At 63.2% G+C, this 17943-nt stretch overlaps 1 protein-coding gene across 1 annotated transcript in view; it reads left to right on the top strand.

Moving 5' to 3' along the window:
* The window catches only part of LOC116630665 (SCO-spondin-like), a 51947-nt gene that overhangs the window by 18425 nt on the left and 15579 nt on the right, over window positions 1-17943 (top strand). Inside the window, 31 exon segments of the mRNA XM_032401356.1 lie at window positions 231-416; window positions 515-624; window positions 1190-1328; window positions 1438-1640; window position 1925; window positions 2904-2990; window positions 3978-4090; window positions 4333-4525; window positions 5314-5484; window positions 5569-5733; window positions 6467-6646; window positions 6764-6886; window positions 7026-7155; window positions 7239-7364; window positions 7602-7693; window positions 8617-8790; window positions 9118-9282; window positions 10109-10361; window positions 11366-11412; window positions 11585-11755; window positions 12070-12201; window positions 12416-12561; window positions 13819-13916; window positions 14568-14620; window positions 14790-14996; window positions 15125-15295; window positions 15398-15477; window positions 16484-16653; window positions 17190-17236; window positions 17350-17541; window positions 17632-17802. Coding sequence (XP_032257247.1) covers window positions 231-416; window positions 515-624; window positions 1190-1328; window positions 1438-1640; window position 1925; window positions 2904-2990; window positions 3978-4090; window positions 4333-4525; window positions 5314-5484; window positions 5569-5733; window positions 6467-6646; window positions 6764-6886; window positions 7026-7155; window positions 7239-7364; window positions 7602-7693; window positions 8617-8790; window positions 9118-9282; window positions 10109-10361; window positions 11366-11412; window positions 11585-11755; window positions 12070-12201; window positions 12416-12561; window positions 13819-13916; window positions 14568-14620; window positions 14790-14996; window positions 15125-15295; window positions 15398-15477; window positions 16484-16653; window positions 17190-17236; window positions 17350-17541; window positions 17632-17802 — 4296 coding nt within the window.

Here is a 17943-nt window from a genome sequence, read left to right as displayed (position 1 = left end):
TTACCCCCGCCTTCCATGGGAGGACAGTTATCCTAAGGATCTGGAAGTCATCCTGGCTCAAGTTGCTGGTCTGACTGCCCTCTCTGGACCACCCTTCCATCCCGGGTCAAGGTCAACGTGGGGCCCTTGGCATGCCTCAGCTCCCCTGGTGACCTCCTGGTGTACCCCTGGTAGGCTCCTGCCACCATCTGCTCTTCTCCCACTCCAGCCCCTCTCTCCTCTGCACTCAGACCCCTGCTATTCCCTGCTGGGCCTGGCCCGACTCCCCGAGGGAAGCCTGAAGCTGGAGCCCCCCACCCAGGCTGCCCTCCTGGGGGCTCCCACCAAGGGGCCTGGCTATCCGGGTCGGAGCACTCAGCAGCACACCCGGCCCCCCTACCTGCTGCTGGACCTGCTGCTGCCCCGGAACCTCACTGGTCAGTGCAGTGGGGGCGGGGGCCGGAGGACTGGGCGGTGATGGTGGGCTGGGGGTGGGGCTCACTCTTTCAGCTCGGACCCCTGCCCCACCCCCCAGGCATCATGGTGCAGGGGGCTGGGTCCTCGGCCTTGCTCCAGTTCAGCAGCGATGGTCTACACTGGCATAACTATACCGATATCCTGCCTGGTATCCTACCCCCAGCCAAGGTGCGGCTGCCCGAGCCTCCTGGGCCAGTGGCCCACCACTGTCTTTGTCCCCGAGCGCCTTCCAGTCTCCCCGAGGGACATTCCTACCTTAGAGGCCTGTTGGACACCTGTCAGGAACAGGGGCTGTCAAAAGGGCATCAGAAGCTATCACAGTGGCTGAGGTGCAAGGCAGGTGTGCAAAGCTCCGGGGGGGGAGGGGAGTAAGGGGACATCAAGTTCATTGAGGATCGTAGGGACCATGTCAAGAGCAGCTGGGACACAGCCCTGCCCTTACGGGTTTGTAGCCTCCCCAGGGAGACAAGCCTCCCGAAGCAGGAGGAACCATGTATTTATGCTGAGTTCTGTCTCTGGGGATACACGAATGGGCACAACCCGGCCCCTGCCCTTGGGGCACCAGGGCCAGAACCCACAGCCTTGAGGGATCCTGATGAGTCATGCCAGGAGAGCAGGTGCCTTGAAGTTTGGGGGGCTTGAATTGGGCGGGCCCACTCAGCGCGGTCAGGGGAGGCCGCCTGGAGAAAAGGCCGGCCCCGGGCCCGGTGAACGGGCAGCCCCGTCTCTGCAGCTTTCCCCTAGGAACCGGGAGGACGGGGCCCCCACAGTGCAGACCTTTGGCCGGATGGTGCAGGCACAGCACGTCCGGGTGTGGCCCCAGGGCCGCCGCGGCATCTCCCTGCAGGTGGAGCTGCTGGGCTGTGAGCCAGGTACCGGCGGGCTGGGGGAGGGAGGGGCGGCGCGGGGGGGGGGGGGGGGGGGGGGGGGGGCCGGCGGCGGCCCCCCCGGCGACGGGAGCCCTCAGCCATCCCCTCCCAGCAGTGTCCCCGCTGGCGGTGTCCCCGTGCCCGGGGGGAGGGCACCGCTGTGCCGGTGGTGAGTGTGCTCCGCGGGGGGAGCCGTGCGACGGGGTGAAGGACTGTGAGGATGGCTCCGACGAGGAGGGCTGCGTGCCCCTGCCCGCAGCCACTGACAGGTATGGGGTGCCCTGCTGCCCAGTTTCGCCTTGGAGGGGCCGGCCTGTGAGAGATGCCCTGAGCCACCTTCAGCCCTGAGGTGCCCGTGGCGGGAGGCCCCTCCCACCATGGGATGCTCGGATGCGATGCCCTTTTCCTAGAGTCTGGAGGTTAGTGGTTCTCAAAATGTGGCCCCTGGACCAGCAGCATCAGCATCCCCTGGATGTTGTGAGCAATGCAGATTCTCAGGCCCCAGCTCAGACCTACTGAGACAGACCCTTGAGCCTGTAACAGAAATCTGCTTTACAAGCCCTCCAGGGGGGTTAATACACTGAAAACCACTGGGATAGTGTCCACTTCATCTAGTCTTAGCGGGCAGTGCCCTTCCAGAGTGCCCCAGCCCTGCCGTGCGCTGGGCCCACCCAGAGAGGGCACTGACCGCCCTGCCGGGGGCTGGGGGGTGCTGCTCTGAGGTTGGGAGAGCCCCTGGAGTCCTTGATGATTTGTCTTCTCAGAGTCTGGTCCACAGCCAGGACCCCAGTGCTCTCGTCCACCCAGCCTGGACAGCTGCCCCCCCAGCCCACAGAGGTGAGTGGAGAGCTGCAGGGCATGGGGAGCCCCGGCCCCGGGGCCTCAGCAGCCATGTTCGCTTGCCCCGCCGTCTTCCACCCTCTCTTCACGCCTTCAGCCAGCATTGCCTCTCTGTGCGTCCCTGGTCAGCTCTTGTAGTCTGCCTCAGCCCGTGAGACTTCTGGGGGCCAGCCCGGTACTGGATGGGCAGCTGGAGGCCAGAGGGGCAGAGAAGCCCCAGGCAGATGCCTGTGCTGGAGGAGTTTGGGAGATCGGAGAGGTCTTCACCACTGGGTAGTGAGGTTATGCCCACAGGGCTGGCACCAGGGCCTCAGGCGCTCAGAGCTGGGAAGAGCCCTATTTGTCCCTGGGGTCCCCAGAGGCTTCCTGGAAAAGGCTAGAAAGATGAGGGAGTTCTGTAATGTGGAGCTGAGGGGTAGACACTCCCTCTGGAGAAGAGCCTGGTCAGGAACCCAGAGGGGAGAGTGATCATAGCGCTGAGGCCCACATGTGTGGATGCCGGAGGAAGACAGGGGTTTTGGGGGGCAGGAGCTGAAGCAGAATCCTAGGTGAGGCAGTGAGAAGAGCCCCTGAGCTCCCAGTACCTGGGGTGTCCAGCCCGGAGGTGTGCAGGGCAGTGGGGCTCCACTCCCCAGCTCTACCCTGCACTTTGAGGACAGCGGAGGGGCCGTGGGACCCAGGCGCATCTCAATGGGAATGAGAGGTGGGTGCCTAGTCGCCAGGCAGCACTGCCCTTAGGGCCCAGGCTGAGCCCACTCCCTCCACAGGCTCTGGCGGAGGCCGAACACTGGCATCCCTCACGAGGGTCATCCATACCCCCCACAGGTATGTGCACAAACTCCAGGCCCCCCGTCCCCAGCCCGCAGGGTGAGGGACCATTACATCTCAGCGGTCAGTCTCCTGCTGACCCCTGACATCCCTCAGTGGAGCAGGGTGGCCTCCAGGAGGAAGACCTGGTCCCCATGGCCTCCTTGGCCAAATCCTGCCCCCGCCCACCCTCCTGGATTCCAGGGTTGGATGCCCCAGGCTGGCTCCCAGGGCCGAGCCTGGGCCCTGCGGTATGGCTGCCTTCCCCAGGTCCCTGGCCGGGACAGGTCTCCCTGGGGCTGTGGAATGCTGCCTGGCCCTACCTGCGGTCCCTCCGCTCACCCATGAATGCAGCCAGGCACCCCTTTCGGAAGGGCTTGCTGGCAGCAAATGACAGGGAGGATGGGGTCACCAAGTTAGCAAGATCCTAAACTGGACGAGGAAGGAGCTCCCTGCGGCTGCCTGATCTGTCACCTGCGCGTTAGCCCGAGGAGAGCTGTCCCAGAGCGAGGTGGGGGAGGAGTGGGCTGTTCTTTTGTAAAAAGCAGAGGAAGCAACTTGTACCATCACTAGAGTCCATAACATGCAGACTGTGGGATGAATTCTAATGTCATTCTAAATCTGCTTCTAGAAGAACGGCTGTCTTTTAACATTCATCTCTTGTTGGCAAAGAAGAGTCTCAAATCCCTTTTCACTGTAGCTGCCAGGAAGTTGTCGGGTGCGGGGCCTTAAACACAGTACTGTCCCTTTGACTTGGAAGCTGCCCCAAGTGTCTATCTCAGCTCCAAACTAAGCTCTTTTCTACTTTCATGTAAAACCCTCTTGTGCTCCTTGGACTGCGGAATCCCCCTTCATCTGTGGTCTGAAGCCCCTCAGGAGGTGGGGTATGGTCTGTCCTCACCCTGCACCACCCAGAGCCTGGATGCCCTTCCGAGAGCCTGTGTCTGTGTCATCTCTCGGAAGGGGAGCTGGTGGGCCTCACCCCTCTCCCTCCTGCACCCGCAGGGAAGGGACCAGCGACTCAGGCCCTAGCCTCCGAGCCTCCTCACTTGAGTCCTGGGGAATCTGTGCAGACCGTGACCACCACCCCCATATCCCAGGTGACCCCAGTGGCCCCTGCTGGTAAGATTCCGTGGTCTTCTGCCTTCTAAGCCTGTTCATCCCAACAACGTCCCTGTTGGAGAAACAGAGGCCCCAGGGGGTTAGCCACTTGGCTCAAGATCACACAGCTTGAGGTCAGGGTTGTAGAAGGACCTAGGACCACGCCTCCTGAGGCAGCTCATGACTTTTCCATGGTCCCAAGAGAGGCAGGAGGTGGGGGCACACCAGTCAGGAGGAGGGAGGTTGGGGGCCGAGGGAGGGAGGACACCGTGGGCAGGTGTCCCATCAGCCGGCTGTGGTGGTGCCCACAGCCCAGAGCGTCGCCCCGGAGCCCTTCCCCCCGGCAAGGTGCAGCCCAGGCCAGGTGCCCTGTGAGGTGCTGGGATGTGTGGAGCCTGGGCAGCTGTGTGATGGGAGGGAGGACTGTCTGGACGGCTCTGAGAGGCACTGTGGTAAGCAGGGGGCCCTCAGGGCGCCCTGGAGGGTTTGAAGTCATGTGGGTGGCAGTGGCCAGAGGGCTTTAGGTTTGGGGACGTCTCCACCCCCTATTCCTACCTCATCTGGGAAGGAACTGTGGGAGGCTGGGGGTAACAGAGAGTGGAAAGAAACTGAGTGGGTAAAACAGCCAGGAACGTGTGTGTCTTTGGGGATGGTCAAGGGGGCAAATGGGACAGGTCTCAGGTCCTAGCCTGTTCCACAAACCCTGTCTGATCTTTGAGTGGATTCCTCTAACTATCCATTAATCCATCCATCTACCCATCCATATATCCACCCACCCTCCATTCACCCATCCCTCCTCCAGCCAGCCTTCCAGCATTCATTCAGCCACCCCATCCATCATGCCTCACCCATCCATCCATCCATCCATTGAAAGTAGATTACTATGCTCCAAGCCTAGCCTCTCAATCAGGGAAGGGGCACCCCTGGGAGCACCCATTCAAGAAGAGGGTATCCTAGGGAAGGAACTGTTCTTCTAGACAGTTCGATCTCTCTCTGGACACTCAGAGCCCTTAGCAAGCAGAGAGACCGTGTGAGAGCCTGTAGTGAGCACAGACCCCCGGGTCTCATCCACACAGAGTAGAGAGAAGGCTGCCCGGGGTGTGGGAAGCTTCAGGAGAAAGGAGAGGCCGGACCTCTGGTCAACAAGCCGCTCTGCTCTTGGCCTGAGGTTGAAGGGGCTCAGTTTATCATCGGGTCAGGAATCACTGACGTGGCTCCCTGCCCCCGACCTCACGGGTAGTGAGCCCTGTGCCCTTCACGGTGCCCACCACGGCCCTGCCCGGGCTGCCGGCCTCGCGAGCCCTCTGCTCCCTGAGCCAGCTGAGCTGCGGTAGTGGGGAGTGCCTGCCGGCTGAGCGGCGCTGTGACCTGCGGCCGGACTGCCAGGACGGCTCTGATGAGGACGGCTGTGGTACGTGCCTGGCCAGGGGACACCTCCGAGGGCCCCGCTCCTGCGTGAGCCCCCTCTGAGTCCCGCCTCCCCGTCCCCCTGCAGTGGACTGTGGGCTGACGCCCTGGTCTGGCTGGAGCCTCTGCAGCCGCACCTGTGGGCCGGGCCTCGCCTTCCAGCGCCGGGACCTGCTGTGGCCTCCCCTGCCTGGGGGCAACTGCCCGTCCGACAGGCTCCGCAGTCAGCCCTGCTTCGTGCAGGCCTGCCCAGGTAACCGGCACCCAGGCCTCCTCAGGACCCCGGGGTGGGAACACCTGCTGTGGGCTCCCGTCCAAGACCCACACCAGGGGGATGCCCTTGCTCTCCTGGGGACCCCAGGGTCCAGGCTCCTCTCTGGGACTCTAGGAGGCCAGCCCCTTCTGATGTCCCAGCCTTGTGCGTCCGGAAGGCTAATCGGGAAGCCTGCCCCTGGCCCTGCCCTTTTCCCTTTTCCTGCCTGAGTGGTTCTGGACGGGTCCCTAACCTCGAGTGTGGGAACTAGAGCAGCAGAGCGGGTCCCACTTCAGAGTGAGGGTGTTAGTAGCTGTGCCCAAGACCTGTCGCCCTTTTGTTCTGTAGATCCGAGGGAGTAGTCCCCGCCTTGCCTCTGCATTGCAGAGGGGCTTCCTGCACCACACCCGGCCTCCTAACCTGGTTTCTGTCTGCTGCCACCAGGAGGCGCCCTGCCCCAGGAGTCCCACTGTCCCAGCCCTTTCCGAGGGACCAGAGCCTTTATCCTGGGAGGCACCTAGAGCTCTTTGCTCAGGTCCACCCACCTAGGGGAGGTTTCCTGGGACAGGAGAGGAAGCTCACCCATCACCACGGGAGTCCCCGTGGTGCTGCCCTAGGCCACGTAGCTGGCCACTGTCCAGACTCCTCTCTGCTCTGCTGCCTTGCTCTCTCTGGCACAGTCTGCGTATCTTTGGGCTGACCTGGTCCACCTCCATTCTTTCTTCCCTCACAGTGGCTGGGGCGTGGGCTGTGTGGGGGGCCTGGGGGCCCTGCAGCGTCTCCTGTGGCGGTGGCCATCGGAGTCGCCAGAGGAGCTGTGTGGACCCCCCGCCCAAGAACGGTGGTGCCCCCTGCCCCGGGGCCTCCCACGAGGGGGCACCGTGCGCCCTGCACCCCCGCACAGGGGACACAGGTAAGGGAGCTGGGCTGGGCGGGGGCATCCAAGGGTGGAGCCCTGCGGGGGTGGGGCTGTGGGGGAAGGTCACCGGGCCTCCTGTGCCCACCCCACCTAGTGTCCCTCTCCCACCAGACTGTGGGCTGGGCCGTGTGCATGTTAGTGCTGAGCTGTGCCGGAAGGGGCTGGTGGCCCCGTGTCCGCCCTCCTGCTTGGATCCTGAGGCCAACAGAAGCTGCAGCGGGCACTGTCTGGAGGGTGAGGCACCCCCAGGAAGCAGGAGTGCGGCGGGCAGGGCCCTCGGGGGAGCGTGGGGTGCTCGCCGGCCCTTGGTCCCCAGCCTCCCCTCCCCGCTGCCCCATACTTGGGGCTGAGGGCCCTCCTGCCTACACCCCAGGATGCCGCTGCCCCCCTGGGCTCCTCCTCCATGATGCTCACTGCCTGCCCCTCTCTGAGTGCCCTTGCCTCGTGGGTGAAGAGCTGAAGCAGCCGGGGATGCCCTTCCTCCTGGACAACTGCAGCCGCTGGTGAGGGTGTCTGCTCTGGTGGGGAGGACCTGGGTCAGGGGACCAGCCAGTCCTGACCTCCTCTGCCTCCCCCTCCCCCGCAGCATGTGTGAGAAGGGGGCCCTGCTGTGCGAACCAGAGGACTGCCCCGTGCCCTGTGGCTGGTCAGCCTGGTCCTCCTGGGGTCCCTGTGACCGCTCCTGTGGCTCTGGAGTGAGGGCCAGGTTCAGGTGTGCAGGATGGAGCCATTGGTGGGGGGTGGGGAAGGGAAGGTGTGCAGGATGGGGCCATGGGGGGGAGGGGAAGGTGTGCAGGATGGAGCCATTGGTGGGGGGTGGGGAAGGAATATGGGAGAAGGAAGGGAAGGAGGTGGTGGAGGGAGGGTGGTGGTTGGAGGACAGGCGAACAAGGAAGACGGGTGAAAGCAGGGAGAGGAGCGGGGATGCTCAGGCTGCCTCTCCCCCCAGATCCCCTTCCAACCCTCCGGCTGCTTCTGGGGGCGCCCCGTGTGAAGGCGACAGTCAGGAGCTGCAGGCCTGCCACGTGGAGTGCGGGACAGGTACATTCAGGAGCCAGGATGCAGGAGCCTGCTACCCACCCCCCGACCCCCGTGCCTGCCTCCCTCCTCCCAACTGCCGCCCTAGGAACACAGCAGGATTGACGGGGCCACTGGTCACCTGCATGGTGGTCAGTGCGGCCTTCCAGTCCAAGAAGGAGCCTTGGTGCCAGGGGCTTTGTCGGGGACAAGACAGAGGGTGGGGCCCAGGCGGCATCCTCCTCCCACATAGACAGCTGGGGTGCCATGAGCAGGCTGGTCTTGGGGGAACAGGGTGTCTGAGAGCAGGGGTGAAGCTGGTCCTGTTGGCCGAGTGTGAGGCTGGGGTGGGCAATCAGAACAGAGACGCCAGACGAAGGAGTCCAGACTGTTTCCCTCTTCCACTGCCCGGGGTCCCCTCAGGAGAGCAGGTGCAGCAGAGACTGCAGAGCAGGTGGGTGCGACGGAGGTGAGAATGGGGTCCCTGGGGTCTGGGCCAGGCTCTCCCAGCAGGGGTGAGAAGAAGGAGGCAGTGGAGCATGGCTGCTGGGGCACTCACAGGTGTCTGATTGACAGGTCTCTGTGGGGGCTTGGGTTTCCAGCATTGAAGCTGAACGAAGGACAGGTGTTTAGAAGACTCTGGAAGAGTTGAGCTGGGGGACAATGTGAGGGTGGGTAGGGGACGTGAAGTGCCAGCAGGGCCACAGATGGGGGTGCGGCCTGAGCTGGAGCTTGGCTGAGCAGGAGGCCATTCTTTGAGAGTGAGACCTGGGCCCAGGGGTGGGGGTCCCAGAGGGGCAGAGGCCGAGCCTGAGCCCAGAGACCGCACTCCCCGTCTTCACAAGTCCTTCCCTGGCCCCCATAGCTTCTCAGACCCGACCCGGCCTCCCAAGCCTCCCGGCTCTGCCAGGACCCCTGTGCGGAAGGCCTGCCCTTTTCCCCTCCAAAGGCGCCGGGCTGGACCCCCTGGGCGCCCTGGTCCTCCTGCTCCCGGAGCTGCCTTACCGTCGGAGGAGGCCCCGGTTGGCGCCGTCGTTCCCGGCTCTGCCCCAGCCCCGGGGACACATCCTGCCCAGGAGAGGCCACCCAGGAGGAGCCCTGCAGCCCCCCTGTGTGCCCAGGTACGCCCCCCTCTGCCCCTGGAGCGCCCTGGGCACTAGGATGGGTTAAGGAGCAAAGGGGAAGAATGACCCATTCTAAACACCTGGGGCGGGGAGGGGGCAGGGGGCTAGAGCAGACCTGTTATCCCGAAGCTTCTCCTCCGCCCCCAGCCTGTGATGAACAGGGTGGGCCTAGCCTGGGGGATGTTTGGGACAGCCCTGGCCATGTGGATGTAGCTGAAACTAGTTCAGACCCCGCACACCACACAGCCCCGGCCCTCCTGCGCCGCACCCCCTGCCCACACCTTTGCCCACGTCCATGATGATGGACTTGGCTCTTCCTGACAGTGCCAAGCGCCTGGGGTCTGTGGGCTCCCTGGTCGGCCTGCTCGGCCCCCTGTGATGGAGGCATCCAGATACGCGGGCGCAGCTGCTCTGGCGTTACTCCCGGGGACCCCGAGTGCCAGGGGCCTTACAGCCAGACCAGGGATTGCAACACGCAGCCCTGCACAGGTGCCAGCCTCCCCCCCCACCCCTGCCCTTCTCTACTCAGCCATGCCCAGCCAGCCCCTCGGGATGCAGACCTCTCTTCACCCCACCTTCCCACATCACTGCCCTCTGGCTCTAGGACAGGCCAGACCCTGAGCTAAGAGGCTGCCAAACGTTCTCATCTCCCTCCTCTGGCTCCTGTACCCTGGGCACCAGGCACAGACTGTGGCCCAAGGCTCAGGCTCTTTGCCCCTGCCTGCCCAAGGTCTCCTTCCCAGGCACGTGGCTGAGAACCCCAGAACCACAGAACCACTCACTGCAGGAATTGCGAAAAGCAGAGCTGGCCCATCTTTAGAAGCCCCTGGCCCCGTCTACCTCGCCTTTCTCCTTTGAGCCTCCCCTGCCCTGGCCCAGTGACTGCTCTACTTTCAAGGATATTTGTGTTGGGGCGCCTGGATGGTGCAGTCAGTTAAGCGTCCGACTCTTGGTTTCAGGCCCTGATCTCAGGGTCCTGGGATCGAGCCCCGTGTCGGGCTCCGAGCTTAGCACGGAGTCTGCTTAAGATTCTCTCTCCCTCTTTCTCTGCCCCCCACCCCCTTCAAATAAAAATAAATCTTAAAAAATAAAAAAATAAAAGGACATTTGTGTTAAAGTTAGACAAAGCCATGAATCTTTACTGGCAACCTTCTGGGCACTGGAGCGAACCTGCAAAGGAGGGAGAGTGGGAGGGGGCTTCCTCAGGCTTCCCGGTCCTGCTTGCCAGTCCCCTGCATGCAGCCTCCTCTCGCCCCTCCCTCTCCTGGCCCTTCCCTCCCGCCCACGCTGAGACCCGCCCTGTCTTCCCGTCCAGCCCAGTGCCCGGGGGACATGGTGTTCCGCTCAGCAGAGCAGTGCCAGCGGGACGGGGGCCCCTGCCCTCAGCTGTGCCTGGCTCAGGACCCTGGGGTAGAGTGCACCAGCTTCTGCACCCCCGGCTGTGCCTGCCCCGCCGGCCTCTTCCTGCACAACGCCAGCTGCTGGCCCCGCACTCGGTGCCCCTGCCAGGTGCAGGGGCAGCTCTACGCCCCGGGAGCACGGGCTCGGCTGGACTCCTGCAACAACTGGTAGGCCACCAGCCTCCGGCGACGGTGGGGGAGGGGCTCGGTGGCCCCGAGGGTGGACAGGCGTGGACACACACCCCGGGGGTCCGTTCGTCTCCGTGGTGCCAGGCCTGGGCCCCGGGAATACCACAGCGAGTGAGGGGCTGCCTGGTCACCGGGCTGGGCGTCCGTGGGGAGACTGAGGCTCAGATAGGTGCGGTGATTGGTGAAGGAAGTAGGGGCCGGTGAGGGTCTTCTAGCCTCCCCTTCTAGTCACCTCTGCTCCCTTTCCTGGCTGTGCTTCCCTACCGGGGATCCACTGGATTTCGGCTCAAAAACCTTGACGCTGATGCCGGGTCCTGCCAGCAGGGGGCGCCCTCCCCCTTGTTCTTCCCACATTTTTGTTTTCTCACCTTTCCTTGTCTCCATTCCACATGTTCCTCTTCTTTTTTCTTCCCTATCCCCTGCCCCCCAGTCCCCGCTTCATGCTTCCTTTCCCCCGCCCCCTTTCCCTTTTGCTTTTTCTTTCTCAGATTCTTTTTCTGGAATTTCCACATATTTGAACGGGGTAGGGGGGGCTTTAAAGCACTGGAGAAAAGTAAAAGGAAAGAAAAGTACACAGTTCTTCTTCCCAAGAGACGTAGGCTAGGGTCTACTCCTTCTAAATCCCTCGTACCCGGCCCTGAAGAGCCGTTTGAAGTCCTTTCCAAACTGTAATAAATACAAACAGAATGAAAGTATGTAAAGGTGACTTCTTGACCAGAGTGAGGGAGGAAGGACAGCACCGTGCTGGGGGCGTCAGGGAGCCCACGGCGGGGTGGGGGCTGGGTGGGAGGGTCCGGATGAGAACCTCAGTCACCTCATGAAGCTCGAGGGGGACGCGGGGCGACTTGCTTTACTTTCTAGACCCTCCCTCGGGTTTCTCTTCTGTGCGCTGGATGCGGTGGTGCGGGCCGTGTGCCCCTGGGGACAGGTGCCCAGAGCTCCGCGGGCAGGGCCTGACTGTGGCCCCGATGGGTTCTCTGCAGTACCTGTGTGTCCGGTGAGATGGTGTGCACCTCGGAGCCCTGCCCAGGTACCCCGACGCCCAGGAATCCGCAGTGGTGTGTCCTCAGGGACCATAGAGGATGCTGGCCCCTCCAGGTCATCTCCTGGGGTGTTGATGGTGCCCCGGAGAAGCTGGGGACCAGGGACCACTTGACCTGGCTTCACACCCGCTGTGTCCCTCCCCACCCCCACCCCGCCAGTGGCCTGTGGCTGGAGCCCCTGGACCCCATGGAGTCTCTGCAGCCGCAGCTGTGACGTGGGCATTCGGCGGCGCTTCCGGGCGGGCACTGCGCCCCCAGCTGCCTTTGGGGGTGTTCCGTGCCAGGGCCCCAGCATGGAGGCCGAGTTCTGCAGCCTGCGGCCCTGTCGGGGTGAGAGCTGGGACCGAGGCCCTCAGAATCCTCCAGAGAGGAGCCAGGAACACCCCCAGTCACTCCCCCCAGACCCCAAGAGAGGTGCAAGGGCCTACCCTAAAAGATGCCAGGAAGTGTCCCCAGAGAGCCCCGAGAGCCATTCCCAAGAGGGGTCCTCCGTGGAGGCCAGCCCCGCTCCAGGCCGAGGAGTGAGGCCTCCTGCAGTGTTGCAGGTGTGAGAAGGGGGGTGGTGCCCGAGGGTGTCTGAGTGGAGGACGGGGGTGTGGTGGGTGTGGGAGGTAGGGCCCGCAGTGACCCGGCTGCCACCCCAGGTCCTGGTGGGGAGTGGGGCCCCTGGTCCCCGTGCTCCGTGCCCTGCGGCGGCGGCTACCGGAACCGCACCCGAGGCGGTGGCCTCAATGACCCTATGGAGTTCTCGGCCTGCGGGCGGCGGCCCTGCGCAGGTGAGGGCTGTGCCCACCTCTCCGCTGCGCCCCGACCCTCAATAATCATCTCGCCCAGCCCAGAGCCTTGTCAACCCCTCCCTGTCACCGCAGGGGCCCCTGTCCCCGAGCTGCCGTGATGACCGCCCCCCCGGCCACACTAGAGCTGAGGCCGCTCCTGGGTTGGGAGCCCAGGGCAGAGCCTGGGCTGGGCTGTCAATTTCTATGTCCCCAGGGCCCGTGCCTGGCATGTGTCCCAAGGGCAAGCGGTGGCTGGACTGCACCCAGGGCCCTGCCTCCTGTGCGGAGCTCAGTGACCCGCAAGGGACAGACCAGACCTGCCACCCCGGCTGTTACTGCCCTTCTGGGACGCTCCTGCTGGTGCGTGTCTTCCCTGACCTGACCTCCTGGGGAGGGGCGGAACCAAGGGCATGGGGCTTCGGAGTTGAGGAAAAAGCACTGAACTCAGGGATCACGGCTCAGCTCTGCCAACAGTCAGCAGGTGACCCTGCGTGAGTCATATCCGTGCTTCCATGAGCCTCTCCTTTCCCATTTGTGAAATGGTGATCAGTCTAGAAGACCTTTATGATCCATGCCTACTTGAGCGCTCTATTCTCTTACGTTATCATTAGTTATTTATTGAGCACCTTGGCTGCTCAGTCTTAGGGGGGCTATGCCATGGGGAAAAAGTAGACTCTGCCCTCGAGGAGCCTCTAGTCTGGGGAGACCAGACCCAGAGCACCTAGAATGAAGATAGAACCATCCTTACACGGGAAGTGAGCTTTGCATATTGTGGAGCTTGGGATGCAGTCTGGCAGGGGCTGGGTCAGGGGCAGCGGGCTTCCCGGAGGAGGTGATCCTGATCGGACTGTCGGAGATTGCAGCGTGTGGAGAGCTGGGGGCGGTGTTGCTGTTGGAAGGCAGTGAGACCCAGGCTGGGAAATGAGGTGGGGGCCATGGAATCTGGACAGAAGCTTGTGGGTGGTGGGGAGGGCTTACAAAAGTGCCACTCAAGCCTAGGGTGTGGGCAAGGGGCCAGACTCCCGTGGGGTCTGAGTTCAAATCAGACTCTTCTACTAGGAGCTCAGTGACGTTGGGCTGCGTAGTCTTGTGCCTCAGTTTCTTCATTCGTCAAATTGGGGTAATAATGTGCCTAGTCATTGGAGTCTGTAAAAGGCTGACATGCCTCCCAGGGCCTGGCCCACACCTCGGTACACTTGGCTTTGAATCATGTGCTGCTGTATGGCAGTTTTTTAAAATTTAAGACACTAGCAACTTTTGTCCAAACTCCCTGTGTGTATAATTTCATCAGTTCAAATGTTCTTGATGAAATGTGGAATTTTGTTTTAAACATCGTTGCTCTGTGAATCGCACGTTGCATGTTTTGTTAGCTGATCCCATGGACATTTGACAGTTCGGTCTCACGTCCTGCAATTGGAGATGGTCTTTTGCTCCTGTAACCGCTGGTGTGCATTTCCCTGATGGTGGCAGTGGGAGCAGACGGGCTGTTTGTGGAAGGAGCATGGGTGGGGTTGGAGGGTGGGAGCCTGGGAAGGGGTGCTGGGTTCTGACTGTGGGGAGCAGCCCGGGCCAGACCCACCTGGAATCCAGAAGATGACAGAGGGTTTTTGGTTCCAGAACAACGTGTGTGTGCCCTTCCAGGACTGCCCCTGTGCTCATGGGGGACGCCTTTATCCCCCGGGCAGTGTGGTGGTGCTTCGTCTCTGTGAGAACTGGTGAGGACCCCTACCCCCCCTTGGCCATGACCTGTGAGCACCTCGCTGTCCCCCCTCAGCACCAAGGGATGCTGGCCTCCAGAGGCCGTGGAGCTGCCCCTTGCCCCTCAGGCACAGCTGTCCAGCTCCCTGAGGCCCTTGCCCACGCCCTTCCTGCCCATCCTTTCTCTTCCCACCCGTCTTTGTCCGTTGGGTGCCACAGCAGACCCAGGGCATGTCCTCTCACACTTCAGGAGGCTAGAAATCCAAGATCAGAGTGTCAGCGGGGTGGTTCCTGCTGAGGGCTGTGGGGCAGAATCTGCTCCAGGCCCTTCTCTTCTGTGGTTGCTGGCGATCCTTGGTGTTCCCTGGCTTGTGGCTGCAACCCTGCATGCCGCCTTCACGGGGCCGCCTTCTCCCTGTGGCCCCCTCTTCACTTCGTCCCCCTCTGTGCATGTCCGTGCTGAATCCAGATGTCCCCTTTGTAGAAGGACACCAGTCATGTTGGACCAGGGCCACCCTAGCGCCCTCACTGTAACTCGATCACCTCTGTAAAGACCTTGTCTCCAAGGTCACGTTCTAAATCCTGGGTGTTCGGGCTTCAACGGAGGAATTTGCGGGAACACGCTTCAGCCTACAACAGCACCCTGACCTTCTGCTGTTTTCTTCCAGCTCCTGTGTTTCTGGGCTTATCACCCACTGCACCTCCTGGCCTTGTGAGGAGGGTGAGAAGGGGGCCCCCACGCCCCGATGGTGCCCCCTGCGGGCTCCCTACCAGGAGAGGAAAGCTTGGGCGGAGTAGGGGGAAGGGAGGAGGGGCGCCCTACCCAGGCCAGCGCCTCCAGCCTGCGCTCACTCCCTCCCTGCTCTGCTTTTCTCTCCTGTGTACCCCAGGTCAGCCCACATGGTCACCCTGGACCCCATGGAGCGAGTGTTCAGCTTCCTGTGGGCCTGCCCGTCGCCACCGGCGCCGCTTCTGCTCGGGGCCCCCCACCGCGGACCCGTCTGCCCTGGTGCTGCCATCCCCACCAACCTGGCCTACTCCTCTTTGCCCAGGCCCCGACGCTGAGGAGGAGCCCTGCCTCCTGCCAGGGTGTGACCGTGAGTCCCCTGGTGCCCAGGATCATGCCCTCCATGCTCTGGGGATACGCGCTGCCTTGCACCGGCTGGCCCCCGGCCCTGGCCAACACCCCTCCCCCCGACAACTGCTTCCTCGGCTGTCATCCCAGGAGCTGGGGGCTGGGGGCCTTGGGGGCCCTGGTCCAGCTGTAGCCGGAGCTGTGGGGGAGGCCTGCGAAGCCGGATGCGAGCCTGCGACCAGCCCCCACCCCAGGGCCTGGGGGATTACTGCGAGGGGCCTCGGGCCCAGGGAGAGGCCTGCCAGGCTCTGCCATGCCCAGGTACCGGCAGGAACGGGGGACAGGGGGCAAGGAGCACTCTGGAGAGACGGGCCGGAGTGGGCCACCCACATAGCTCTCAGCCCCTCCCACCCCCTTCCCCAGTGACCGACTGCGCCGCCATTGAGGGGGCGGAGTACAGCCCGTGCGGCCCTGCCTGTCCTCGCTCCTGTGACGACCTCGTGGTGAGTCTGGCTCTCTCAGAACGAATGCCCGCCTGCCTCTGGCCCCGAAGGTCACTTTACAGGAGGGCAGGGTACGGCTTTGGGTCATGACCTCTTCGGGCCTGGGCAGCCTTGCACTGGTGGGGAGGGATGGCGTTAGTGCCCACCAGGCTGGCTCCCCTTTGTTCCAGGGAGAGTCTCTGGAGTGAGCCTCACCCAGCAAACTTGCGTTCATTACATCAGGCCTTTCTGAATTTAAAGATTGTATTACAAAAAGAACATAAACACCTAGGAAGAGGGAATTATCCCATTAGATCATCTTAAACACCACGAGCATTTCGGTGTGTGGACCCTGAGTCTGAGGGTACGTGTGCACGCGTGTACACGTCGGTGTGCTGGAGGGTGAGATCGCCGAAGGCCTGGCCAGCACCATGGAGAGGGACAGAGGCACGCGCACACAGGGTCCCCGACCGCGGAGCTTGCAGTGTGGGGGCGAGGCTGACCTGAATCAGGGATGCCCAAGCGCAGGCGTCTAAGAGGGGTCAGGGAGGTGCCGCACGCACGGGGTGAGCAGGAGAGAGGAAGGGCCGGTGCCTGGCTCCTGGCTTCCTCGGGGGACCCCAGCTCCTTCCCAAATGACCCCATGCCCCAAGCCAGCTTTCTGTTGCCCTGCTCCCTACGTTGTGGGCAGGTCTGGGAGATGCCTTGGTTCCCAGGCACTGGCCAGGTCCCCCATGGAACCCTCCACAGGGTTCACATTTGGAGGACACTCTCCTCACCCCCCCAGGGCAGCCCTTCTCAGGCTCTCGCCCCACCCCCACTCCTGCCCTGGGGAAGAGACAAACAGAAACAGTGTTTGGACATAATGACTATGAACGGGAGCTCAGCGCCTCCCGCCTCTGCACCCCTCCGCCTCCTCCTTCCCTTCGTGTTTGCCCGTGGCTCTGCGCGACTCCCCAGAGCACCCCTCCCTGCCCCCTCGGCCCTGTCTTCTGCTGACCCAAGCCCTCCCTTGCTGCCCCCCCAGCACTGCGTGTGGCGCTGCCAGCCCGGCTGCTACTGCCCTCCTGGCCAGGTGCTGAGCGCCGACGGGGCCTTCTGCGTGCCGCCCGGCCACTGTGGCTGCCTGGACCTGCTGAGCGGGGAGCGGCACCGGCCGGGGGCTCGGCTGCCCAGGCCCGACGGCTGCAACTACTGGTGAGGCGGGCGTGAGGGCGGCTGCAGGGGCCTGGGTGAGGGCGGGCTGCACCTGGGCTCTCCTGGGTCTTAGCGGATGCAGGTTAGACTCCCACGATCCCCAAGGAGATGCGGGTAGGCATGCTCACCCCTGTCTGATCGGTGGGGAAACTGAGGCAGCCAGCTCTGTGTGTCTGCCCTCTGGGAGACATGGCAGGCTGGGTGTGTGCTTGGAGGGGAAGGAGGGTAACAGGCACCGTGTTCCTCCTCACTGTCTGGCCCCGGTCAGCAGCAGACTACCTCTGGTCCTTCCCCAGTAGGACACACCAGCCAGCGACAAGCAGAGAGACGACAGGACACCTGAGGGGTCCCTGAATAGGACAGAGAGCAGGGTCTGGGTGCTCTGGAGAATGGCCAGGGGGCATCTGAGACCCTGAAAGGAAACAGGGGCATTGGAGTAAAGGGGAAGGGAAGAAGCAGCTTAGGAGGGGTGCGCGTGGAGGGCAGGGGAGGGCTGAGCTGCCGCTCTCCTTCATGTGCCTGCATGCCCTGCCCAGCACCTGCTCGGAGGGGAGGCTGAACTGCACAGACCTGCCTTGCCCAGGTATGTGTGTCCCAGCTCGGAGGGAGGCAAGGAAAAGTGGCCAAGATCACCAAGAGGACTGGGACTGGGGAAGGGACGCCTGCGCCCCAGTGCCCTTCTATCGTCCCTTGCAGTGCCGGGTGGCTGGTGTCCATGGTCGGAGTGGACAGCGTGCTCCCAGCCTTGCAGGGGTCAGACGAGGACCCGCTCCAGGGCCTGCACCTGCCCCGCTCCTCAGCACGGGGGGACCCCGTGCCCTGGTAAAGCAGGGGAGGCAGGGGCCCAGCATCAGAAGGAGACCTGCCCCAGCCCCCCCGACTGCCCAGGTGAGATGCCCCCACTAGTCTGCTCAAATCTCAATAGGCTGGGCACCTCGCAGGCCTCCTAGGGCAGGTGATTCTGTCTTCCTGGCACAGTGGATGGAGCCTGGAGCCCGTGGGGACTGTGGTCTCCCTGTGACCCGTGCCTGGGGCAGTCCCATCGGAGCCGGGAGTGTGTCTGGCCCCCCACCCCCGAAGGAGGCAGGCCCTGCCCTGGGGGCTACAGGCAGAGTCGCCCCTGCCAAGACAACGCCACACAATGCACAGGTGAGGGCTTCTGCAGAGTCTGGGAGGGTCCCTTAGAAGGCTAGGGAGACACGGCTTCTGACTTTTGACCCCAGTATACATACGCATGTCACTTCCTTCGTGGGGCAGCCCTTAGATCACTCACCCTGTAATCCTGGGGCA

Source organism: Phoca vitulina, unplaced genomic scaffold, assembly GCF_004348235.1.
Source record: "Phoca vitulina isolate PV1807 unplaced genomic scaffold, GSC_HSeal_1.0 scaffold4, whole genome shotgun sequence".
Classification (NCBI taxonomy): domain Eukaryota; kingdom Metazoa; phylum Chordata; class Mammalia; order Carnivora; family Phocidae; genus Phoca; species Phoca vitulina.
The sequence above is the reverse complement of the archived record's forward strand: the minus strand, read 5'-3'. Positions and strand labels throughout refer to the sequence as shown.